The 26,554-nt window shown below is 39.1% G+C and overlaps 1 protein-coding gene across 1 annotated transcript in view; it reads right to left on the bottom strand.

The window, feature by feature from the left end:
* Positions 1-6,656: 6,656 nt before the first annotated feature.
* Positions 6,657-26,554, bottom strand: part of ATAD2 (ATPase family, AAA domain containing 2) — an 81,299-nt gene continuing 61,401 nt past the window's right edge. Inside the window, exons 20-27 of the mRNA XM_011949294.1 lie at positions 24,954-25,193; positions 23,669-23,828; positions 21,216-21,338; positions 20,894-21,037; positions 15,241-15,633; positions 12,639-12,772; positions 9,748-9,876; positions 6,657-7,978 (exon numbers count right to left, since the gene is read on the bottom strand). Of these exons, the coding sequence (XP_011804684.1) occupies positions 7,937-7,978; positions 9,748-9,876; positions 12,639-12,772; positions 15,241-15,633; positions 20,894-21,037; positions 21,216-21,338; positions 23,669-23,828; positions 24,954-25,193 (1,365 nt within the window). The 3' untranslated portion in view covers positions 6,657-7,936. The remainder of the gene's footprint in view (positions 7,979-9,747; positions 9,877-12,638; positions 12,773-15,240; positions 15,634-20,893; positions 21,038-21,215; positions 21,339-23,668; positions 23,829-24,953; positions 25,194-26,554) is intronic.

Genomic DNA, 26,554 nt, shown 5'->3' with positions numbered 1-26,554 from the left:
TCATCCATTACAGCCTAGGAAAGGTAACTAGGGCCAAGTTACTACTTGACATTCCCCTACACCAATAATCTTTCCTTATTTTATTTTCAGTATGGTGTTTCCTAATGCCTAAGTGGATCTCGAGCACAACACGTACAACAGACAGAAGGTGCAAGAATGTCCTTAAAACAGTTTATAATCATCAAAACCTGGACAAACTCTAAATGCCCCACGGTACAGTGGATTGATAAACTGTGGTTTACTCACAAAGTGGATTACATAGCAGTCGAATGATGTGCAATACGCAATCCTATAAAAAATTTTAGCAATAACATTATGTGAAAAAAGGAAGCTCCAGAAGATATCATACGTGCAGTAGCACAAGACCACTACAGTAAAAATCTGATACTTAAAACGTGATTTGTAGGAACACACAGATGCAATAAAATACATACAATAGAAAGTAAAGAATGATGAGTGATTGAGGATTATAATTATAGTAGGTGGTAACGGGTTAATGTGTCCAATAGGTGATTCGGTTAGTTCCTTTTGAGAAACAGGTCTTATGGGCATTTATTACTTTAAAAAAAATAAACTTTCAAAAGGTGGGGCATGCATGAATCAATGACGAGTGTGTCATGATGCAAGCTGATTAATTCTGTATACTTGAAGTTAAATTTAAAAGTGGAGGGGACTTATACAGGAAGCTATGTGAAATTAGAAGAAGGTCTTAACTTAGCCTGGGGAATTAAGATCTTCCTGGACCATCTCTGATGCCTAAAGTAGTCAAGTGAAAGGAGAGTTGAGGGTGGGTGAGAAAAATTATTGCTGGCAGAGGATGTAGCCTGAACAAAAGCCCTGAGGAGAGAAAAGGCATTTTCTTTTATTATTATTTTTTAAAATTATACTTTTAAGTTCTGGGATACATGTGCAAGAAAAGGCATTGTTTATAAAATGGCAATTTTGTGTTGGTATAAGGTTGTATTAGTTTTCTGTAAATGTTATTAACAAGTTACCACAATCTTGGTGGTTTAAAAAATTCTTTCACAGTTCTGGAGGCAGAAATCTGAAATCAGTATCATTAGGCCAAAATCTAGGGATTCACAGGGCTGCACAACTCTGGAGGATCTAGGAAAGAATGTTGTGTACTTCTTCAGCTTCTGGTGGCTGGTTGCTGACATTACCTTGGCTTGTGGCTGCAGGACACCAATCTCTGACTCTGGTTTCACAGCCTTCTCCCTTCTGTGTAACATCTCCCTCTGCTCTTTTATAAGGATACATGTGATTGATCTGGGGCCCAAAGAGATAATCCAGGATAATCTCCCATTTCAAGATCTCAAAATCTAAAAGAAACCCTTCCTTCTTTCTTGTTTTGCCATATAATGTAACACTCACAGTTTTCAGGGATTAGGACAAAGATATCTTTGGGAGTGGGGGAGGGGGTCATTTCTCAGCTTACTACAAAGGTTATGTGCAAAATATGGACTGTAAAAACACTCTTCTGAGCTGGGTGTGGTGGCTCACGCCTGTAATCCCAGCACTTTAAGAGGCCGAGGTGGGTGGATCACCTGAGGTCAGGAGTTTGAGACTAGCCTGGCCAACATGGTTAAACCCTATCTCTACTAAAAATACAAAAATTAGCCAGGTGTGGTGGCACACACCTGTAATCCCAGCTACTCGAGAAGCTGAGGCAGGAAAATAGCTTGAACAGGGAGGTGAAGTTTGCAGTGAGCCGAGATTGTGCCACTGCACTGCAGCCTGGGTGACACAGCGAGACTCTGTCTCAAAAAACTATTCTCTTCTGCCTCGACAGCATCCCTACATTACCTGAAAATCCAGATATTTCCAACTGTAATCAACTAATAGCTGAAACTGGCAACTTTTCTCTTTTAATGTCATTGCCAAGGACCATCTACATATATATAGAAAATACCGACAGAGTGCAAATGGTTTTAATTTTGATGAAGTCCAATTGATCATTTTTTGTTTTTTTATGGATTGTGATTTTAGTATATCTAAGAACTTTCTGCCTAACTTAAGATCATGATGTGTTACTTCAAATACGAAGCTACAGAAGAAAGAAAAATCGGCTGGGTGCGGTGGCTCATGCCTGTAATCCCAGCACTCTGGGGAGGCCGAGGTGGGCGGATCACCTGAGGTCAGGAGTTCGAGACCAGCTTGGCCAACATGGTTAAATCCTGTCTCTACTAAAAATACAAAAAAATTAGCTGGGCGTGGTGGCACATGTCTGTAATCCCAGCTACTTGGGAGGCTGAGGCAGGAGACTCACTTGAACCTGGGAGATGGGGGTTGCAGTGAGCTGAGATCGCACCATTGCACTCCAGACTGGGCGACAAGAGCAAAACTCTGTCTCAAAAAAAAAAAAAAAAAGAAAAAAGGAAGATCATGATGATTTTCTCTTACCTTCTCTTCTAAAAGTTTTATAGTTTTAGCTTTTATAGACAGGTTTCTGATCCATTTTGAGTTAATGTTTTATGCAGTGTGAGGTAAGGATCTAATTTCACCTTTTTTTTTTTGCATGTGAATATCCAATTAATCCAGCACCATTTGTTAAAAAATAACTATTCTTTCCCAACTGCCTTGGCAACTCTCTTGAAAATAAGTGAATATATAAAGAACTCTTATAACTCAGTAATAAGGAAACAATTAAAAAATGGTTAAAATATTCAAAAGGCCATTTCAACAAAGATGATATACGAATGGCTAATAAGTACATGAAAAATGTTCTCAACATCATTAATCATTAGAGCAATGCAGTTAACAACCACAAAGAGTACCACTTTGTACTCACCTGCATGGTTATTAAAAGCAGACAAGGCCAGGCCTGGTGGCTCATGCCTTGTAATCCCAGCACTTTGGGAGGCTGAGGCAGGAGGATCACTTGAGGCAAGGAGTTCGAGACCAGCCTGACAAACATGGCAAAACCTTGTCTCTAGTAAAAATACACAAATTAGCTGGGCATGGTGGTGACAGCCTGTGGTATCAGCTACTCAGGAGGCTGAAGCAGGAGAAATGCTTGAACCCAGGAGATGGAGGTTGCAATGAGCTAAGATTGCACCACTGCACTCCAGCCTGGGTGTTAGAGCAAGACTCTGTCTCACACACACAAAAAAGGGCAAACAACAAAAACAGGACAGATGATAACAAAGGTGGTAAGAATGCGGACAAGCTGGAACCCTCATATAGTGCCAATGGAAATGTAAAATGGAGCAACCTCTTTGGAGAGCAGTTTAAGATAATCACAAATTTACCATATAATTCTGCAATTCTAGTCCCAGGTATCTATCTAAGAGAAATGAAAACATGAGTCACACATGCATGTAAATGTTCACACCAGTACTATTCATATTAGCCAAAATGTGAGGCAATCCAAATGTCCATTAACTGTGTATGAATAGGCAAAAGGGCATATCCATACAATGAAATACTGTTCCACAATACAATATAACAAATTACTGGTACATGCTACAACACTGATGAATTTCAAAAACATTATGTTAAGTGAAAGAATCCAGATGTAAAAGACTATTTCATTTACATGAAATGTCCAGAAAATGCAAATCTATAGAGACAGAAAGTAGGTTAGGGAATGCCTGGGGGTTGGGGGTAGGAGGACTGACTGCAAATGGGCACGAGGAAGAGACTGGAAATCTCTCTTTTGAGGAGAAAGAAATGTTCTAAAACTGATTCATGCTGATTGTTGCACAACTCTGTAAATTTACTAACAATCATTAAATTGTACTGTTAAGATCAGTGAATTTTAAGATATATAAATTATACCTCAATAAAGCTGTTAACAATAAAGAAAGAAATACATATAAGAATTGAAGACATTATGTTTTATGCTTAAGGGTCTCTGAAGACCTTGCTCAGGATCTGCTGCTTATAGGAAATGAAAGTTGAAAAAAACACATATTTATTTTATATGCTTTTACTGGTTAAGAATTATGTTCCACTATCAGTAACAGAGATCCACTCAAGAATCCCTCAAATTATCATGAACACACACAGAGATGCTTTTTAACTGTATATATCTATGTATGTGTGTCTGTGTGTATAGGAAGCTCAGAAGGCAGAAAGTACTCTCATCCTTGCCCTTCCAGAGAGCTTTCCTAGAAACTGTGCAACTTCCCTATCTCATTGGCTAGAATTTAGTCACGTGGCCATATTTTGCTGCAATGCATGAAACATAATTTTCCAAATGGGACTTCGTTACAAATAATGGAAGAATGGGTATTAGGAGGCAAGCTGGCAATCTTTTCCTCAATGTCAGGGAGCAATCTCTTAATTACATTACTTTGAACAATAAAATACTCTGTGTATAAGGTGGGGAGTAGTAGGGAGAAGACACAAGTCTAAAATAAGCTCAATTAACTCTACAATGCGTACATTTTAGGGATCACTGATAGAACTGGCCTAAAAATAAATGGAAGAGTGTAACTCCTCACTCCTTAAGAGTGGGCTGTCCATTGTGTGACTTCTTTTCAGAGTACAGTTCATGAGAAAAGTATAGTTCAGAAAAGATTAATTTTTCCATGGAGAAACCTGAGAAATACTACTTCACTTGGTGATCAAAGTCAACCAATAGGCAAAAATCACATCACTAGTATGCAACCTTGATATGACCACTTTGCCTCTGTGATCTTCCTTCCCCAAACCCATAATCCTGGTCTGGTCATGAGAAAAACATTAGACTATTCCAAAATATTTGCCTGGTATCCTAAATATTGGTAATGTCATCAAAACATCCACATCCATTGGGTTGTCTTTTTGTCGTTGAGTTTTAGGAGTTATTTATATTATTTATTGAAGCATAAAATTTTAAAAATTTGATGAAGTCCAATTTATCTAATTGCCAAACTCAAGGTCATGAAAATATCCTTGTGTTCTTCTAAGAATTTTACTTTTAGCTATTCAACTTAGGTCTTTAATCCTTTTTTTTTTTAAATCAACTTTTAAGTTCCAGGGTAAATGTGCAAGATGTGCAGGTTTGTTACACAGGTAAATGTGTCCCATGGTGGTTTGCTGCACAGATCAACCCATTACCTAGGTATTAGGCCCAGCACGCATTAGCTATTCTCAGGTAGGGATCTAACTTCATTCTTTTGCATGTGGATATCCAGTTGTCCCAGCACCATCTGTTGAAGAAATGGTTCTTTCCTATTGAATAGATGTGGACACTCTTGTTGAAAATCAAATGACCATAGACATAATGGTTTATTTCTGGACTTTCTATTCTATTGACCTATATGTCTAACCTTACGCCTGTATTATACTGCTTTGATATATGTAGCTTTGTAGTAAGTTTCAAAGTCAGGAGGAAGTGAGTTCTCTCCTTTTTCAAGATTTTTTGGGCTATTCAGGATACCTTGTAATACCATATAATTTTTAGGATTTACTTTCCTATTTCTCAAAAAAAGGCCATTGGGATTTTGATAGAAATTGCATTCAATCTGTAGACTGCTTTGGGGATTACTGTCATCTTACCAGTATTGTCTTCCAAACCATGAATACAGACTGTCTTTCTGTTTATTTAGGTCTTATTAATTTCTTTTGGCAACAGTTTGTAATTATCAGTATGTAAGTTCTTACATATCCTTGCTTAAATTTATTCCTAAGTGTTTACTGTTTTAGATATTGTAAATAAAATTGCTTTCATAATTTCTCTTTTGGACTGTTCATTGCTAGTATATAGAAATACAACTGATTTTAGTATGTTTTCTATCTTGTAACTCTGCTGATTTTTTTTTTTTTTTTTTTAAAGACAGAGTCTCACTCTGCTACCCAGTTTGAAGTACAGTAATACAATCTTGGCTCACTGCAGCTTTGACCTCCTGGGCTCAAGCTCTGACCTGCTGCCTCAGCCTCCCAGGGAATAGCTGGGACTACAAGTGTGTGTCACCATGCCCAGCTAATGATTGCATTTTTTTTGTAGAGACAGGGTTTCACCATGTTGTCCAGGCTGGCCTTGAACTCCTGAGCTTAAGTGATCCACCCATGTTGGCCTCCCAAAGTTCTGGGATTACAGGCATGTGCCACCACACCCAACCTGCTGAATTCTTTTATTACCTCTAACAGTTTTTTGTGGATTCTTTAGGATTTCCTACATAATACAAAAATTAGCCGGGTGTGGTGGTATGTGCCTGTGGTCCCAACTACTCAAGAGACTGAGGTGGGAGAATTGTTTGAACCCAGAAGGAAGAGGTTGCACTGAGCCGAGACCATGCCACTGCACTCCAGCCTAGGCGACAGAGTGAGACTATGTCTCAAAAAAGGATTTCCTACATATAAAATCATGTCATTTGTAAATAAAGAGAGTTTCACTTTTCCCTTTCTATTCTGAGTTCCTTTTGTTTTTCTTGCCTAACCTGCACTTTTGAGCAACAAGTGAGAGATAACATTCAACACGGCAATTACAGCATGGTTTTCAAACTCTACATAGGAATGTAGCCATAACACTTCTAAAATCTGTAGAAGACATTTCAGGAAGCACTTTAGTCTTTGTACCTAAAATACATGCACCATATAAACATTCCAATGTCAACAGCACTTTAAATTTGCACAGCAATACATGAAAGAACAGATTTTACACTTCTTGTGCTCTGAATTATCTTTGGTATGTTTTAAAATACTTAAGAAATAGAAACAAATTTTAGAGACAGTTTTCACCTTTAGAATTTATTACATAAGCTATACACACAAAATGAAATCCTAGTTATAAAAGATGCATCTAGAAGAATAATTTATAATAAACCAACAAAAATGAGAATGTATATCTCCAGAAATATAGACATATTTAAATGTCCTCAGTGACTGGCACTGCTTTATGCATTACATAAGACAGTATCTACTAATTAAGGTATCAAATTTACTGGGTTTTAGAAGGCTTGAAAAACAATATCCAGATAAATCAACAACAAAAATACAGCTCAACTTTGAACTGCATTAAAATCCAGAATCTCTCATTTTAGATGACCATTCCTTATTCCCCTCAAAAGGTTTCCAACAGAAGCTATTTTACAAACTAATTATTAGAATGTCTTCTCCCCACTCTCCCCAAAAGCAAGTATGCATGGAAGTGCATGCTTTTAACCTTAAGAAATGTATTTTTGGTATCATTAATATAAAATTATAATATTTATATTTATAAAATTGCATATAAAAAGTATCAATAGAATATAACCTAAACACAATTTTAGAAAGATATCAACAGCTTGCAAATATAAAAACTTTGTGCTATTAAAAGGTGTTTAACAAGGTAGTTATTAATACATTTGTTGTGTATATAATTACAAAAGTAAACCAAGAAATATTTAAAATCTTTATTAACCCAAATTAGAATTATAAAAATGTCTGTTTCAAAAACAATAACTGTGATACTCAAGTACAGAATTGTGGTGCAGCCAGAAGTTGTTCAAGAGCCCTCCCGCAAATCATGACTTGCACTCTGGCTTTTAAATGAAGACAAGGGAATCTCAAGGCAGATGGCAGGAGGGCATTAAAGAAAACAAAGATGACAAAAAAGATGAGAAGGACACAATGGTTAAGTAAGTTTCTTGTTTGATACAATAAACTATTTTTAGGAAGGATAAAATTAAAAGTGCTTAATACCAACAAAATTTAACGCTGCTAATTACTCTTAAGTGCCATAAAACATGAGTTAACAAAATAACTTTATTAAGAATTGGACAAACTTCAATTATTATTACTATTACCACAGGATCTTGTTCTAGCAAAGTTCCAATATTTATCAGTTATCTTACACAAGACATTTATCTTAATATGTACATAAATAAGAAAGTTTAAATACTTTTATTTTACTATTTTAATCTTTTCCTTAAAGATGCAGGGTTTCATACTACATCAATTAGGCGGACATGACAAAAATGACTTAAATAGGAACTGAATATAAAGAATACTCGATACCATGACATCATCATCTGGAACAACTGAAGTTTTCTACCTCTTGCTCCATTTTCTAGATAAAGGGGAGGAAGAGCAAATAGTAAGTTTCAATATGGAATAAGCTAAAGAAACATTTCATTACTGTTTTTTTTCAGTAAACAACCTTAAGAATATTAATAGTCATGTATGTATTTGATAGTGAAAATAAACATTCAGTTCAATATTTAAGACTGCTACATAAACTGATTTTACCTGTAGGACTTCATTATTTAAATAACTTTGAAATGAGTCTGGGTTGTATTCATCCATCTTATGTTAAATTCAAATAGTATTCATCAAGGTACTGATGTAGTTAAAGAGTTTAGTATTTTACACTTTGTAGATATCAATATTATATATATTATACTACATAGTATACTTTAGTAGGTATACTAAATACTATATATATACTAATGGGTATCATTTTTATATTCTGTAGTTACCAATAATATGCAGAGAGAAGTCATATCTTTTTTTTTTTTAAATTTAGCACTCTATCTGGTGAAATGATCTGTTATTAAAAATAATAAGGCCAGACATGGTGGCTCCTGCCTGTTAATGCTAGCACTTTGAGAGGCTGAGGCGGGAGGACTGCTTGAAGCTAGGAATTTGGGACCATCCTAGGCAACATAGCAAAACCTCCATCTCTATAAGAAATTTAAAAATTAGCCCAGTGTGGTGGCGCTTGCCTATAATCTCAGCTACTTGGAAAGCTGAGGCAGGATTGCCTGAGCTCAGGAGTTCCAGGTTATAGTGAGCTATGTTCTTGCCACTGAACTCCAGCCTGGGTGACAGAGAAAGATCCTGTCTCAAAAATAAATAATGCTATAATTAACACTCTAATACCTACTATAAAGGAAGATTAAGTACACAAGTCTTTTTTTTTAAAGACAGAGTCTTACTCTGTTGTCCAGGCTGGAGTGCAGTGGCTTGATCTCGGCTCACTGCAACCTCTGCCTCCCAGGTTCAAGTGATTCTCATGCCTCAGCCACCCAAGTAGCTAGGACTATGGGTGCACACCACCACATGTGGCTAATTTTTGTTGTTTTAGTAGATAGGGTTTCACCATGTTGGCCAGGCTAGTCTTGAACTCCTGGGCTCAAGCAATCCACTCGCCTTGGCTTCCCAAAGTGCTAGGATTACAGGCATGAGCCACTGTGCCTGGCTGAGAAGTCTTAAATGAAGCTATTATTCTTCATTAATACACACACACAAAAAGGGTATTCATAATTTATGTTCCACTATTTATTAAAGACACAAACTATTGGCTGGGTGTAGTGGCTGATGTTTGTAATTCCAGTACTTTGGGAGGCTGAGGTGGGTGGATGGCTTGAGCTCAGGAGCTCAAGATCAGAGTGGGCGACACAGCAAAACCTTATCTCTACAAAAAACACAAAAATTAGCTGGGCATGATGGCAGGCGCCTGTGGTCCCAGCTACTTAGGAGGCTGAGGCAGGAGGATCGCTTGAACCCAGGAGGTGGAGGTTGCAGTGAGTTGAGATCACACCACTGCACTCCAGCCTGGGAGACAGAGACCCTGTCTCTAAATAAATAAACAAATACACAAACTAAGTCCTAGATTGGAAAAATACTAAACTCACTTGCATTTAGAAATAATTCATAATCCACATATTAAAAATGTTCTTTATGGAATGGGACATCAATTTTGGAAATAGAAAGATGGTCTTTAAGTTCTTACAATCAGTTTCTTACACATTAAATAAAGCCTCAACAATCCTACATAAGTGATATATCAATGTGACCATAAGAGCATTTGTAAAAAGTTTCCACTCAAGAGTTTACCTGAATAAGTGATGTTTTATCATAGTCCTTGCGATGTCGATAAATACATTGGCTGATTACTGCATACAAATTTTCCAACTGAAATATGTTGTAGTTTCGACTTTTTTTAACAACAGTCTTCAAAAGATTCTAAAAGAAAATATGAGTGTCAATATGTGTGAGAGAGAAACTTCCTCAGACAAGATATTTAATTTAGAAGGTTTGGGGAATTATTAAAAGCCTGACAGAGGGCAGACCAAGTCATCTGATGACACAGGGCAGCCTCTGGCAGTGGCTCTGACATTTAAATGTACTTAAATCCATCTATAATCCTGGCCTTGACCTTGAGTAACTCCTATTCTAAAAACTAGAGCTGAGGGGATTGCCAATTCTAAGTCTAGCCATAAGCATCTACAAATTAAAAACTAACCTCAATTTAGATTAACAGGAGAAAAGCAAAGCTTTTTTGCAGGAGATTTTATGATAGTATAAGTACATTTTAACTAATTTTATTATGTGAAACTAAAAAAGATACTACATAAATGGTGAACTACCTCACCACTTCAGGGTTCTTATATAAAAAGGATTTTCCATCTGCTAAGTGTTTTTTTCTCATGACTAAAATGGTGGACTTACTGGATTTCTGTAATTCTTCAAGTCTGGCCCTACCAGAATATGCTGCCATTACCTCATAATTAACAAAAACACACCATTATAGTTAAGTAACAACCAACTAAAATGGCTACAGGTAATGGTCATAAAAACAATGTATGGGACCAATACATTGTTAAAAACTGCATGTTAAAAACTGAAATTTAATACATTAAATAGTCACCTCCAACTACATCTTTTATGCAGATTATTCTATAGCAAGTATATCCTCTGATAAAAGGCCATTATTTATTGCATGCCTAATGGATATACTGTACTATTACATAGTCCATTTTGATGGGTTATATTATCAGAAAAAGTAAAAATTGAAATAGTCTCAGTAATGAATTGACTCTGAATGACATACATGTATACTGAGCAGAACAAAACTGTAAAATTTATAACAATTAAGTAGAATAGTAATTGCTACTCTTAACCCCAAACAACATAACACGGTGAACTTACACACAAGTTCCTGTTTCAGCACTAGGAATACCATTTTACTGTCATGAGATTTATATGGACTTTCAGTTCCACACATACTTTTTAACAGAGTTTTTCAGAAAGACTACAGTTTTTTGAGAGAAACTACTCCAGGAATATTGCTGCTTCCTTCTCTAAGAAGTGTAGACATTGAGTTCTTACTAGCTCTGCTACATTCAAGAGAAAGGCTTTCCTAAGTTCATTAGTACTAACAGGTTCACTTTGTACTTAAACAGGGCAGATTTCCCTCTAAAATGCCAAAACTCTTATCTGTATTACAAAATAATGTATCTTTGATAAATGTATAATGTTCTCAGACTTGAAATGTGGCCAAAATAAAACAGGTAAATTGGAATTGAGATGCAAAATGTTTTTACTTTTGAAGGAAAAGGGCAAGAAATCAATCTTATTTCAAATATGTTAAGGCAACTGTAACACATCCAAGTTGTTGGTTGAGGAGATAAGACTGTTGTTTAGGTGTGTCAGGGTGTGGAGTTCCAGATGTAGGATCACCCTTACAGAGGTGATGGCTATTCCAAAAGTAAAGAGTAACAGAGCAAATGATCAGAAAAACCCTGAGATGCTTACAAAAGTAGTTGAAGGCAAGGATGATTTAAGGACACAATAGTTAAGGAAGAAGAGTTATCTATAGTGTCAGCTGTTACAGATATGGCAAGAAGAGTTCAGTTTAACAAAGGCAAGTATTATTAGCTATTAGGATGTCATTTCATTACAGTGCTTAGGTTGAAAATTGAATTTAGGGGAATAGGCAGGGGAAAAGAATGAGCAACAGGTAACATGGCAGCTATAAGAATCACTTAGCTATTTTATTTTCCTTTTGATTCCTACCACGGATCCTTGGATATAATTCTTAATTTTGGGCCAGGCATGGTGACTCATGCCTATAATCCTAGCACTTTGGGAGGCTGAGGCGGGAGGATTACTTGAGCTCAGGAGTTCAAGACCAAACTGGGCAACATAGTGAGACTTTGTCTATTTTTTTTTTTAAGAAATAAAAATCTATTTTATATTAAAAAATAATAGTAATAATTCTTTTCTTTTTTAGATATAGAGTTTTGCTCTTGTCACCCAGGCTGGAGTACAGTGGCACAATCTTGGCTCACTGCAACCTCCACCTCCAGTTTCAAGTGATTCTCCTGCCTCAGCCTCCCCAGTAGCTGGGAATACAGGTGCCCACCACCACACCCGACTAATTTTTTATTTTATTTTATTTTATCTATTATTTATTTGTTCATTTTGAGACAGAGTCTCACTCTGTCACCCAGGCTGGAGTGCAGTGGTGCGATCTCGGCTTACTGTAAGCTCCACCTCCTGGGTTCACGCCATTCTCCTGCCTCAGCCTCCTGAGTAGCTGGGACTACAGGCGCCTGCTACCATGCCCGGCTAATTTTGTTTTTGTACTTTTAGTAGAGATGGGTGGGATTGCAGGCATGAGTCACTGTGCCCAGCCTAATTTTTTATTTTTAGTAAAAACAGGGTTTCGCACTGTTGGCCAGGCTGGTCTTGAACTCCTGACCTCAGGTGATCCGCCCACCTCGGCCTCCCAAAATGCTGGGGTTACAGGCGTGAGCCACCGTGCCTGACCTATTCTTAATTTGGAACAGGGGAAGGAGAAGAACAGTAAAGGGAAGCTTGGAGGAAAAAACGTTTTACTTTTTCATGTAAATCCCATGTAGCCAAAATGCTACTAGTCACAAGTCAGTGTTTGGGGATTACTAATCTGCAGAGTAAAAGCATTATGATTTCAATTTACATACTTTTAATCGCTCATGATCCACAACAAGTGAGGGTGTCGGCTGAGAAAGAATTGCCAAAGCCTTTTCAACACTGATGAGCTGCTGCTGTTCTACCTGGGAACGTCTAGCTCGAGTCATTCGCAGAACACACATTTCTAGAATGAAAAATCAAGTAATTATTATTTGGTCCATACATATGATGCCTAAAATAAATAATAATAATAGGCAGATTAAACAGGACATGTTTACTAAGGACATAAACAGCAATTCTGGCTTATTAACTCGTTCTGTTGTAAGATTGAGATACCTCCACTCATACACTCAAAAATTAAGGACAGTTTGAGATGTGTGTTTCATACTGAGTATTTGAAGGGGATTCTCAACAGGTTAGAATGTCTTCTACTTGGGCACAAGACACATAGAACTGAAAAGCTAGAAGGGACCTCAATAATCTAGAACAGGGGTTGTAAAACACCATCCATGGTCAAAATCTGGCCTATCACTGTAAATTCAGTTTTATTAGAACATAGCCTGCCTGTAATTCCAGCACTTTGGGAGGCCAAGGCAGGTGAATCCCTTGAGTCCAGGAGTTCAAGACCAGCCTGGGCAACATGGAAAAACCCCGTCTCTTTGGAAAAAAAAAAAAAAAAAAAATTAGCTGCGCATGGTGGTACATGCCTATAGTCCCAGCTGCTTGGGAGGCTGAGGTTGGAGGATTGTTTGAGCCCAAGAGGCAGAAGTTGCAGTGAGCAGAGATCATGCCACTGAAATCCAGCCTGGATGACAGAGGAAGACTCTGTCTCAAAACAAACCAACCAACCCAGCCACATCAATTTTATCTACTGTCAATGTGGTTTTCCCAGCAGGGTTGAGTAGTTGTCACAGAGACCAAGATTGTACGGGCCCCTGTGTAGGCTAAAGTATTTAACTATCTGGTATTTGGTTCTTTAAATAAGAAGTCCGCTGATCCATGACTTAGACCAATACACTCAACGATAAATGAGGAAAATAAGGCTAGGAGAGGTGAAGAGACTTTTCTTTCTTTTTTTTTTTTGAGATGGAGTCTTTTTGTCACCCAGGTTGGAGTGCAGTGGCATGATCTCGGCTCACTGCAACCTCTGCCTCCGCCTCCCGGGTTCAAGCGATTCTCCTGCCTCAGCCTCCGGTGCAGGTGGAACTACAGGCGTGTACTACCACGCCCAGCTAATTTTTGTATTTTTAGTAGAGACGGGGTTTCACCATATTGGCCAGGCTGGTCTCGAACTCCTGACCTCGTGATCCACCCACCTCAGCCTCCCAAAGGGCTGGGATTACAGGCATGAGCTACCGTGCCCGGCTGTGAAGATACTTTTCTAAGGATATACGTCTAATTGTTGTGAGAGCCAGGATAAGAACCCGGATTTCTTGATATCTAAGCAAGTACCTGTACCGCTAAATAGTATTCTTGTTAAAAAGAAAACGATACAAGTAAAATAAAGCAAATCTGATTCAAACCAAAACATATTATACAGCCAGAAGATTAACATTTAAAATATTCACACTAGAAAGTATATCCTAGACTACTATTGCTAATTACTCAAATACACTTAGAACTCATGTCAAAGAAGCCCTTGCAAAAGGCTTGCATTCAGTTTATCAGTCACTGGAGAAAAAAAAAAAGTCCATTAACTTAGTCAATGCTTATTTTTGACCAAAATAAATTTTTGGCCCCACTAGCCACTATTTTGCTTTGTATGATTTTTTTTTTTTTTTTTTTGAGACGGAGTCTCGCTCTGTGGCCCAGGCTGGAGTGCAGTGGCCAGATCTCAGCTCACTGCAAGCTCCGCCTCCGGGGTTTATGCCTCCGGAGTAACTGGGACTACAGGCACCCGCCACCACGCCCGGCTAGTTTTTTTGTATTTTTTAGTAGAGACGGGGTTTCACCGTGTTACCCAGGATGCTCTCAATCTCCTGACCTCGTGATCCACCCGTCTCGGCCTCCCAAAGTGCTGGGATTACAGGCTTGAGCCACCGCGCCCGGCCTGCTTTATATGATTAAATAATGTTTGGCTTTTCTAAAATCCAAACAAACCTACTGTTAAGGGTTCCAGAAGATTCAAATGAGGACAATTCTAAATAGAAAATTTGCGGAGCAGGATCCGTGGAATAAATATAAAAAATCTTGAACTTAACCTACAATAAGGGATAGAAAAATGATCAGGGTGGGTAAGAGTTGTTCATGCCACTCAGCAAGAATCATAGCAGATGCTTATTTTGCTTAAAAATGAAAGGGTATCATATGCTTTAGTTTGTTACATTTAATCTTCAAAATATCTCATTACCAAGCAACTGTCTATCTGCCCCAATTTTGCAGATGAGCAAACAGACTAACAAGTTAAGTATGTTGCCAAAGGTCACAAGCTACTAAGTAGTGAATTGGAGGCTCAAATCTAGGTCTGTTTGATGCCACAGCTTGTAACTATCTTTACTAGCTCAATAGTAAACATACTATTGTTTTCTAATTAACTAACATCTGCGCTCTGAAAGGCAAGCAAAAAGCAATAAACTAAGATGCAATTCATTGTTTAGAAACTTTGAAATACCTTTTAAAATTAGTAAATTATTTTAATTGAAAAAGATGTACCTTTTCCTTCATTTTCATCAGAAATATGTATTATCTGAGAGCTAGAAGCATCTGCATTGCAAGCAGTCTTCTCTCTCCTTAATTCTGTACATGCTGTAGTCTTCCTAGAGTCTTCAAGCTCATTCTCGATATTACAAGTATTTGAATTATTTCTCAATTCCAGTTTGCTTTCAGAGGCATTTTGCTGCTTTTCGTTTTCTTCCACTGAAGACTCTCCTGTGTTTCCGGTCTCATTATGATCTACACTTGTGTCTTGAGTTTCCTCTGTATCACTCTCAATTTTGTGATCCATGGCATTCTGGCTATCATCCTTTGCCTGTGAAATCCTCCTTCGCTTTCTTATGGTGCCTAAGTGCCATTTTGACTTTTTGCGAATTTTCCTCTTCAACTGAGCTTCAAGAAATTTAAAGAAAAATGATGAAAGAACATTCAACCATTTTCTAAAATTCAAAGAGTGAAAAACCCTGATATATGAAAGGATAAATAGTGAGAAACCACAGTAGTTTTGTATGGTTAAAATACAGAAACAAGAATAGAGCATACTGTGAGAAGGTGGAGGAAGTGGGTAAGGCCCAGATCATAAAATGGTAAAAATTAATCTTGAATAATTTTAAGGAGGGTACTGACATGATCTGTCTGATGCATATTTTGCAAACATTACTTTGGCAGCAGTATGAAAAATGGACTGGAAGAAGGGCCAAACTTGAAATAGGCTACATTTATTGAGTGAGCATTTATCATATACTAGAAACTATCTTACTACATTGCCTAGACTGGAGTGCAATGGCTATACACAAGCACAGTCATGGCGCACTACAACCCTAAACTCCTGGGCTCAAGCGATCCTCCTACCTCAGCCACCTGAGTAGCTACAACTACAGGCGTAACCCACTGCATCAAGCATATACTAGGAATTCTTCTAAGTCCCTTATGTATGCTGGCTCATTAAAATTTCACTTTAACCCGGCCAGGCGTGGTGGCTCACACCTGTAATCCCAGCACTTTGGGAGGCTGAGGCAGGCGGATCACGAGGTCAGATCGAGACCATCCTGGCTAACATGGTGAAACCCCATCGCTACTAAAAATACAAAAAAATTTGCTGGGCATGGTAGCGGGTGCCTGTAGTCCCAGCTACTCGCAGGAGAATGGTGTGAACCCGGGAGGCGGAGCTTCAGCGAGTCGAGATCATGTCACTGCACTCTAGCCTGCGCAACAGAGTGAGACTCTGTCTCAAAAACAAAAACAAAAATTTCACTTTAACCCAATGAAGTTTGCTACCATTATCATCGTCAGTTTACAGATGAAGAAACTAAGGTACAGAGAGGTTAAATATTCTGTCTAGACTAGATGCAGTATAACCACACAGCAGAAGTCCTGGAAAGAAGTGGTAGAACTTTTAGGTAGTAGAAATGACAAAGGACAAGGACAATGAAAGATTACCTTTCTCCCCAGTCGTTTTTTTCCTTTACTTCTTTCTTTCTTTTTTTGAGACGGGGTCTTGCTCTGTCACCCAGGCTGGAGTGCTGTGGCATAATCAATAGCTCACTGCAGCCTTGAACTCCTGGGCTTAAGCAATCATCCTGCCTCAGTCTCCCAAGAAGGTAGGGCTACAAATGTGTGCCGCCATGCCTGGCTAGTGTTTTGTTTGTTTGGCTTTTTAGAGATGGGGTCTTGCTCTGTTGCCCAGGCTAGTCTTAAACTCCTTGCCTCAAGCAATCCTACCACCTTGGCCTCCCAAAGTGCTGGGGTTGCAGACACGAGCCACAGTGCCTGGCCTCTGTCCAGTGATTTTCTTAATGGTGTCTGGGAGCTTGTCTGCTGCCTCTTGGTTGTCAGAAGCTGCTTCTCTTGTTATCTTGATTTCTTTTTTTTGTTTTGAGATGGAGTCTCACTCTGTCCCCCAGGCTGGAGTGCTGTGGCGCAATCTTGGCTCACTGCAAGCTCCAGCTCCCGGGCTCACGCCATTCTTCTGCCTCAGCCTCCCAAGTAGCTGTACTATAGGTGCCCACCACCATGCCTGGCTAATTTTTTGTATTTTTAGTAGTGATGGGGTTTCACCGTGTTAGCCAGGATGGTCTCGATCACCTGACCTCGTGATTCGCCCACCCTGGCCTCCCAAACTGCTGGGATTACAGGCGTGAGCCACCGCGCCTGGCCCTATCTTGATATTTTTAAAGCCAAACCTTTCTAAAATTATCAAACCATCTTTTGCTGGCATTAAATTCCTTCTGCTTTGCCATATAATGACTTCATTTTTTCTAGAATTGTATTAGAATCTACAGGTATGCCTTTCTTATAGCAATCTTGCATCCGGATAAAAGCTGCATTTTCAATATCAGACAAAAGGTATTTCACAAAAAGTACAAAGTTTTTGCATCTGCTAGTGTAGCTGCAACAACAGCTTCACAAATTTTCTTCTTTTCTTTCTTTATTTTTTGAGACAGTCTTGCTCTATTGCCCAGGCTGGAAGGCAGTGGCGTGATCTCGGCTCACTGCAACCTCCGCCCCGCCGGGTTCAAGCAATTCTCTCGCCTCAGTCCCCCGAGGAGCTGAGATTACAGGAGGAGCTGGGATTACAACAGGTGCGCACCACCATGCCCAGTTAGTTGTTGTATTTTTAGTAGTGACGGGGTTTCACCATGTTGGTCGGGCTGGTCTTGAGCTCCTGACCTCAGGCGATCTGCCCACCTTGACCTCCCAAAGTGCTGGGATTACACGTGTGAGCCACTGCACGCATTATTCTTTTCTTTCTTTTGGGACAAGGGTCTCGCTTCGTTAGCCAGGCTGCAGTGCAGTGATGCAATCTGGCTCACTGCAAACTCCACCTCCTGGGTTCAAGTGATTCTTGTGCCTCAGCCTCCCTAGTGGCTGGGATTACACAGGCACTCTCTACCACACCTGGCTAATTTTTAAAATTTGTAGTAGAGACGGGGTTTCATCATGTTGACCAGGCTTGTCTCAAATTCTTGACCTCAAGTGATCCACCCGCCTCAGCCTCCCAAAGTGCTGGGTTTACAGGCGTGAGCCACCACGCCTGGCTCTTTATTATTATTATTGTTGTTTTCAATGGTCCTTACACTGGATTCATTTGTCTTGAAAGGGCAGGATACTAGAGCTGCAGACCTCAATCTATGGCACGTATCAAGCAATTCAACTTTATCTTAGAAAGTTATGACTTTCTCTGCTTCTTGGGAGCACTTCCAGCATTACTACTGGCACCTCCTATGTGTCCTATGGTGTTACTCAAGGTTTTTTGTACTATGCTAAACACAACAAAAAATACTTGAGAACTGCAAATCACTTTCTACTGCAATAAGCAATTTACTGGAGAGGCCAACTGCTCACCACATCACACATCGTTTTAAGCAGATATTCACAAAACTTGAGCTCACCACAACAGCAACAGGAGGTGGCTCCGAAATTATGGTAGTACAGTTATGTACTACAGTTAATTTTATGCAGTTGTGATTTATTTATCTCTTATTTTTTTGAGACGGAGTCTCGCTCTGTTGCTCAGGCAGGAGTGCAGTGGTGCGATCTCAGCTCACTGCAAGCTCCGCCTCCCGGGTTCACGCCATTCTCCTGCCTCAGCCTCCCAAGTAGCTGGGACTACAGGCGCCCACCACCATGCCCAGCTAATTTTTTGGATTTTTAGTAGAGACGGGGTTTCACTGTATTAGCCAGGGTGGTCTTGATCTCCTGACCTTGTGATCTGCCTGCCTTGGCCTCCCAAAGTGCTGGGATTACAGGCGTGAGCCACTGCCCCTGACCTAGTTGTCATTTAATACTGAATCTTTACATTTGTTTACATTTCTCTTGACTGCAAATGGTGCTATGTACGATCTGTGTTTGTGTGTTAAGTTTTGATAAATCTTAACTTTTAAAAATAGACGTGTATATTTTATAGTGGTAAGTGATAAAATAGACTACTGTCTATACATATTGTATGCATCTGTGACATACCTAATTTTTTCACTATTTCTAGGCTATGCAATTCAATCTGCAAGTTTTTTCAAACTGTTGCAAAGTCCAAAAAAATTTCCAAGATATTTATTGAAAAAAATCCACACATATGTGGACCTATGCACCTCAAACTCGTATTATTCAAGGGTCAATTGTACTCAGAACATAAACATGAAATGAATATCCACAAACCGAAGAAACTCACATAATCGGCACCCAGATTGAGAAACAGAATATATACTAACATTCCAAATATATTTGGAATGTTATTCTAATTCTAGTCATAATATCCTAAAAGGTAAACAGTATCCTGATTTATAACAGCATGGATTAGTTTTGTCCATTTTTGACTTCATACATAAATTTTATGTCACATGTGAATGTATCTAGGATTCACTCAACATTGGGAGGTTCATCTATGCTGTTGTATGTAGTTAACGTTTAAGGATTCTCATTGTATAATAATTCATATCTTTCCATTCTACTGGTAATGGGCATTTGAGCTACTCCCAGTGTTGAACCATGACTTTTAATAGCAAAACTGCAACCACTTTTGTACCAACCTAATATTATGAATACTGCTTCTTTGAATATTCTTGTACATGTTTTTTGGTGGATACAAAATATGTAATCCTGTTGGGTAATCTATCAAACGATTGTTTTAAGGGAGCCAATTTCCATGTCATTAATTTCCACACATACATATTCTTGCTTAAAGTTGATTTGACTGTCAGCATTCTGGTACTGAAGGCCTCTTGCTAATTTTCTTCTCTTATCTTTCCTTTCCTAGCTGCCTCCTCCCATTTCTTCAAAAGAAGGGTTTACTCTTTCTCTATCTCAAATCAGTTACCCGAGGATGGACAAACTTGCAATAGAAGGTTCTAACCCCAGCAAACACCGCTAACCCTAACCTTAACACGCATACAGAGATCTAAAAAGGTAGTGAGGAATGGCCAGGCGCGGTGGCTCACGCCTGTAATCCAAGCACTTTGGGAGGCTGAGGCAGGCAGATCATGAGATCAGGAGATAGAGACCATCCTGGCTAACATGGTGAAAACCCATCTAAAAAAAAAAAAAAATTAGCCAGGCTTGGTGGCAGGCACCTATAGTCGCAGCTACTTGAGAGGGTGAGATGGGAGGATTTTTTGGGCCCAGGACGCAGCGGTTGCAGTGAGCCGAGATTGCGCCACCGCACTCCAGCCTGAGTGACAGAGCGAGACTCTGTCTCAAAAAAAAAAAAAAAGTAGTGAGGAATTACAGTGCCAAAATCTGGGAAAACAAATGAATAACAGAGGCTATGAAGCTGAGCAGAGTCTGACAATGGGGCTTAAAGAACAAAAATTGGAATTAAAAGTCTGCCAAGGAAGGCAGGCCTCAGAAAACCCTACAGGCTTTGAATTGGTAATCTCTGGAGTTACCTCTTAAGAATAAGGGAGAGTAGGAAATAGACCAGAATTTACAGACATCAGTTTCAAATCCAGTCAGTCCACAATTAGACGGTGACTTTTGGGTTACAAGTGGTACATTATAAACTTGGATTTATTTCAAGAATGCAAAGTTGTCTTAATAGCAAGAAAATCAATGTAATTCATTGCTTTAACACAAATAAAGGAAAATAAGGGAGAAAGTGAATGGCATTAGTAAAGAATAAAGTTATAATTTCATAAATGAAAACTACTCGAGTACTTACCAGGAGTGCTGCAAGCCATGGGAGTACTTGGTGTCTTTAGCTTTTCATTCTGCTCTGGGTCTGATCTTTTGTCACCAGCAAGAGTGGAATTTTGCTTTGGCATCACATGGTAGTAAGACGGGGCATATTTGGAAGAGCTACAACCTTATAAATAGATATGTGGGATGTCAAAAGGATTTCCAGATTTCAAAATTACATGAAGGATTAACTAAAAGTACAAAATATATCTGAAGCATCCTTTTCAGATGCTTCTCAAATTCATATATTCTGAAATTCATTCATAATATTAGGTTGGTACAAATCAACCAAATCACTTTCCTACCTCTTTTCTTTCTAGATTCCTGAATTTCTTCACAGAGCTGCTCAAAGTCTTCATCAAGTTCTTCTTTAATTATGGCATAGGCAGTATCTCTTAAAGCACACGCTCTATGCCTAATAAGACGATCTATGAAGTGAATAAAAATTATAATTTTTAATTTCCCCCCTTCAATAATATAACAAAAATAAACTCAGCATATTGGGCTAAGATAGTAGTAGCTCTTACAATTCCTTTTTGTCCTATTCTGTTTCTGGTGCTAATCTAATGTTCTGGACATCTGATTCAATACGGCAGACTAAACCCAAACAATTTTACTGTATGTCCTGTTTAGATCCCTTTGAAATATCAGAAAAAAAAAAAATCAATCAATAGCAAGAAATCAAACAATAACAAAAATTAAAAGAGAAGGCTATCAGTGTCATTAATGAACAAGGAATGTGAAAGAATTTTGCAAGAGGTATATAGAGGTTGTTATTGCATTGACAAAGAAACTAGACAAAGACAATGAAAAAACAACCCTCCACAGGAAACACTGGGAAAATCCTAAGCTCAGAGTATGAATACTACAAACTGGAATATGATTTGAGGCAGAAGACGGAATAAGTGAATGCAGGATTGCTTGAGCCACATCAATACTCCTCAAAGGACATGAGTCTGCAAAATTCACTCCCAGGTTATCCAGTATATTACACGCAGAATGTTGAAGTGGGCTTTCTAAAATGGCATTTGGGCCTGAAGAAAGTCAGGGCAAGGTCTAAGCAGTGATTCCTGAACCCAGCAGCATCAGTGTCACAGGGAAACTCATTGGAAATGCAAATTCTCAGGGTCCACACCTACAGAATCAGAAACCCTAGAGATGGGGTCCAGTGATCCGTATTTTATGAAGTCCTTTAGGAGACTGTGATGTCCACTAACATTTGACACCACTAGCCTGAAGTAATTTTAGACTGCCACAATAGACAGAAAGGGAGCAGCAGCAGCAGCGTGACTGTAATGCAACAGTGAAAGCCCTCTGCCTCCAGGGTACCTCGTTCCTTCTTTCTAGGTACAATGGAGTGTTCTCATCTTGTTAGTCTGTTTCCCACTGGTTAACTCCAGAACTCTGAACTACAGGGATATGCCTAGGGAAGGTGAGCTAGAGGACTGGGAGGGAAAGAATAGTAAGCTTTTCAATTGTTGAAAACATTTTCAGTAGTTTCCTATACTAATCAATCTATCTAACAAGAATCACCAATTTAAAAACAGAAAGCCAATGTACTGGAGGGGAAATTAATACAGAAAACAACTATTTTTTTTTTTTTTGAAACGCAGTCTCGCTATCACCCAAGCTGGAGTGCAGTGGCCGGATCTCAGCTCACCGCAAGCTCCGCCTCCGAGGTTCACGCCATTCTCCTGCCTCAGCCTCCCGAGTAGCTGGGACTACAGGCGCCCGCCACGTCGCCCGGCTAGTGGTTTTTGTATTTTTTTTAGTAGAGACGGGGTTTCACCGTGTTAGCCAGGATGGTCTCGATCTCCTGACCTCGTGATCCGCCCGTCTCGGCCTCCCAAAGTGCTGGGATTACAGGCTTGAGCCACCGTGCCCGGCCGAAAACAACTATTTTTAAAATGTATCTTTTTATCCACTGGTGAGAGTTAAAGAACTCTGCATCCGTAAGAACAGGAAGCTATCAAAAAATTAAATAAGCACCCAAGAAAGAACATTTCTTGGAAATGCACAAGCTGCAGAACAAACGTATCATCAAAAATCCTTTATACATTTTCTTTTTAAAAATTTGTAAAAATTTAAGGGGTGCAAGTGTAATTCTGTTACAGGCACAGACTGCACATGAAGTCAGGGCTTTGGGGGTATCCACCACCCAAATAACATACATTGCACCCATTAAATTTTATATTAATAGAGGGGATAGGTGAGAGCAGAAGGGGTATATGCATAGAAAAAGGTCTGGAAAGATATCCTCAAACAGTGTCTGCCTTTGGAGAAAGGAAATGGGGGACTAGATCTTTTTTAATATTACTATTAGCAAGTCCTATATTATATTGCTTTTGTAATAAAAAGTATAATGGTCTTAACTAATAGAATATTTTAAAAACCATTTCATTACAGAGTGCCTACTTTTCCACTTTGAGGAAAAGCACTGATATACAAAAATTTATACAAGCCATTTTGTGTCTCATTAGAGGATCTATCATTCAATTGTTAATAAACAAGGATTTGGGAATGAAAGAAACCTGCATGCCAATTCTCACTCTGCCCCTTCGTGGAAGTGTGACTTTGAGCAATGTTTTTCACCTTTCTAAACTTCATTTTTACCATTTGTAAAATGGGGATAAGGTTGTTGTGAGGATTAAATAGTATTTTGATTATGTTTATAATATAGCACCTGACACAAAAATCAACCCTAAATGTTAGCTGCCCCCCAACTCCACCCCCTGAAAAAAAATTCACTAATGCTCACCTCCAGGATCTCTATCTGGATTGTATTCTAAGGCATTACTACAGATTAGATCAATATCTCTCAAATAGTCTTTCACAGTCAGATACTTGTGTAGATCAATTTTACTGATTACAGATGAAAGGTCCATTGGTTGCTTTATTACAGTGACATAATCAGGAACCTAAAATTCAAGCAAATGATCAAATCACAAAATTAACTCTAAACATAACATGTGAGTCAAGTTTCTCTGCCAGGCAATACAGGAGATAGAGAATAAATACATAAGAGATTATGATAATGTATTTAACATAAAACCTTTGACTTGATCTAAGGCTGTTTTTGTTTTGTATTTGTTTCTTATCCTTGGGCAGCTGTATTCTCCACTAATTGTTTCTTATCCTTGGGCAGCTGTGTTCTCCAGTAACAGCCTATATTCTTTCCTCATCCAATTGCCACCCATCCTTCAGAGCAACTTAAGACCTGGCTCTCCAGGTCTCTTCCAACTGTGCAGGTTATAATAATATCATGCCTGTTATCCCCAGCACTTTGGGAGGCTGAGACAGGAAGATTGCTTGAGGCCAAGAGTTTGAGACTAGGCTGGGCAACATAGCAAGACCCTATCTCTACCAGGTTGCAATGAAAGATGATTATGTCACTGCACTCCAGCCTGGGCAACAGAGTGAGGCCCCAACCCTTACTACAAAAACAAAACAAAACAAAACAAAACACCAAAAAAAAAAAACCACACAACAAAAAAAGGGACGGGAATGGTGGCTCATGCCTGTCATCCCAGCACTTTCAGAAGCCGAGGCAGGTGGATCACCTGAGGTCAGGAGTTTGAGACCAGCCTCGCCAACATGGAGAAACTCTGTCTCTACTAAAAATACAAAAATTAGCTGGGCGTGGTGGTACACGCCTGTAGTCCCAGCTACTTGGGAGGCTGAGGCAGGAGAATTGCTTGAACCTGGTAGGTGGAGGCTGCAATGAGCCGAGATCGTGCCATTGCACTCTGGTCTGGGCAACAGGAGCAAAACTGTGTCTCAAAAAAATAAAAATAAAATAAGACATTCTCAATTACTTCTGGAATGTTTAGGTTGGGGAGACAAAGTTGATTGTCTGTAGGAAAGGAAAATGTGTTACCCTGCTCTTAAAGTCTCCATGTGCTTAGGACACTAATCCGGTACATGTTTCCAAATAGATAAAACTAGTTCAGAGTGTAGGCAGAACCACATAAACTCTTCAAATATCCTTTGATTGTGAAGCATTATAGCCTAGAATACACTTGATCCAAAGATTAAATTAATACCTCATCAGGGTCAACAGGCTTAGTAAACACTCGGAATCGTTTATCAATAGCAAGCCTATGTGTAACATTTCTTAAGAAAATTCTCAGTTCTCTAAATGTATCTTCTTCTTGTTCTTCTAGTCGTTTCACTTCTTCTGCTGTCAGCGATCTTGGCTCAGGTGGTGGTGCTACTGGGAGTACCTCCAAAGCCTGCAAAACTTCACATGAATGGAAGAGTTTAGTTATTGCTCCTCCATAACCCTGAGGGTTAACAAGTGATTTAGTGAAAACAGAGTCAGGATTTGAGGGATTATCTTCCTTACATATGCAAGGAATCCAAAGATTTGGAATATAAAAGTACTACCATAATCTCTAACCCTACATCCCCTCTAGAAATCATTAGCCAACTTATAATTTGGAATGCTAATTCCTACAAGTCATTACCTCTGTTCCATTTTAAGATAATGTAAGAGGCGGCCAGGCGCAGTGGCTTACACCTGTAATCCCATTACTTTGGGAGCCCGAGGTGGGAGGATCACGAGGTCAGGAGATCGAGACCATCCTGGCTAACACAGTGAAACCCTGTCTCTATTAAAAATACAAAAAATTAGCCGGGCGTTGTGGCATGCGCCTGTAGTCCCAGCTACTCAGGAGGTTGAGGCAGGAGAATGGCAATGAACCTGGGAGGCAAAGCTTGCAGTGAGCCAAGATCGTGCCACTGCACTACAGCCTGGGTGACAGAGAGGGAGTCCGTCTCAAACAAACAAACAAACAAACACACACCCAGATAATTTAAGAGGTTATTATAAACTTCGAAATTGCATTATTTCCAGGACAAAAATATTCTAACTATAAAAAAGCCTTCTTTACTAGTTTTGAACTAATGAAAATGAGTAATATGTTTCAAATATAACAAAAAGTTATTTTGTTTAAATAGATATCCAATGAGTACTCAGGATAAAAAAAGGATTATTAGAGTCCTGCCACAATGAGCTGACAATCTACTAAGGGAGTAAGAGGCATAATTATATAATTGTAAAGCCATATTAGTAGTATTTTAAAAGTATGATGGGTCATAAAGGCAGAAGCAATTCATTTTGCCCATATAAGTTAAGAAAGGCTTCATAATAAAGAATAAATGAAGTATACTAAAAGGACAAGTATTTAGCCAGGCATGGTGGCATGAGCCTGTAGTCCTAGCTACTTGGGAGGCTGAGGTGGGAGGATGCTTGAGCCCAGGAGGTTGAGGCTGCAGTGAGCCTCGATCATGCCACTTCACTCCAGTGGGTGACACAGACCCTGTCTCAAAAAATAAAAATAAAAGGATAAGTACTTCTTTAGACAGAGATGAGGGATAGAGATAGAAGCTTTACTAACAAGAAAGCAAGAATTAATAAAATAGTGAAAAGGTAAAATTTTGTTACATATGGTTTAAAGATAGTGTTTTATAAGAAAAAATGTGGGGGTGGAGGGCTGAGCAGAACACAAGTGCTCAAAATGAGCTTAGAAAGATAGATTGTGGGGGCCAGGTGTGGTGGCTCGCGCCTGTAATCCCAGCACTTTGGGAGGCTGAGGCGGGTGGATCATGAGGTCAGGAAATTGAGACCACGGTGAAACCCTGT

Source organism: Colobus angolensis, unplaced genomic scaffold, assembly GCF_000951035.1.
Source record: "Colobus angolensis palliatus isolate OR3802 unplaced genomic scaffold, Cang.pa_1.0 Scaffold295, whole genome shotgun sequence".
Classification (NCBI taxonomy): Eukaryota; Metazoa; Chordata; class Mammalia; order Primates; family Cercopithecidae; genus Colobus; species Colobus angolensis.
The sequence above is the reverse complement of the archived record's forward strand: the minus strand, read 5'-3'. Positions and strand labels throughout refer to the sequence as shown.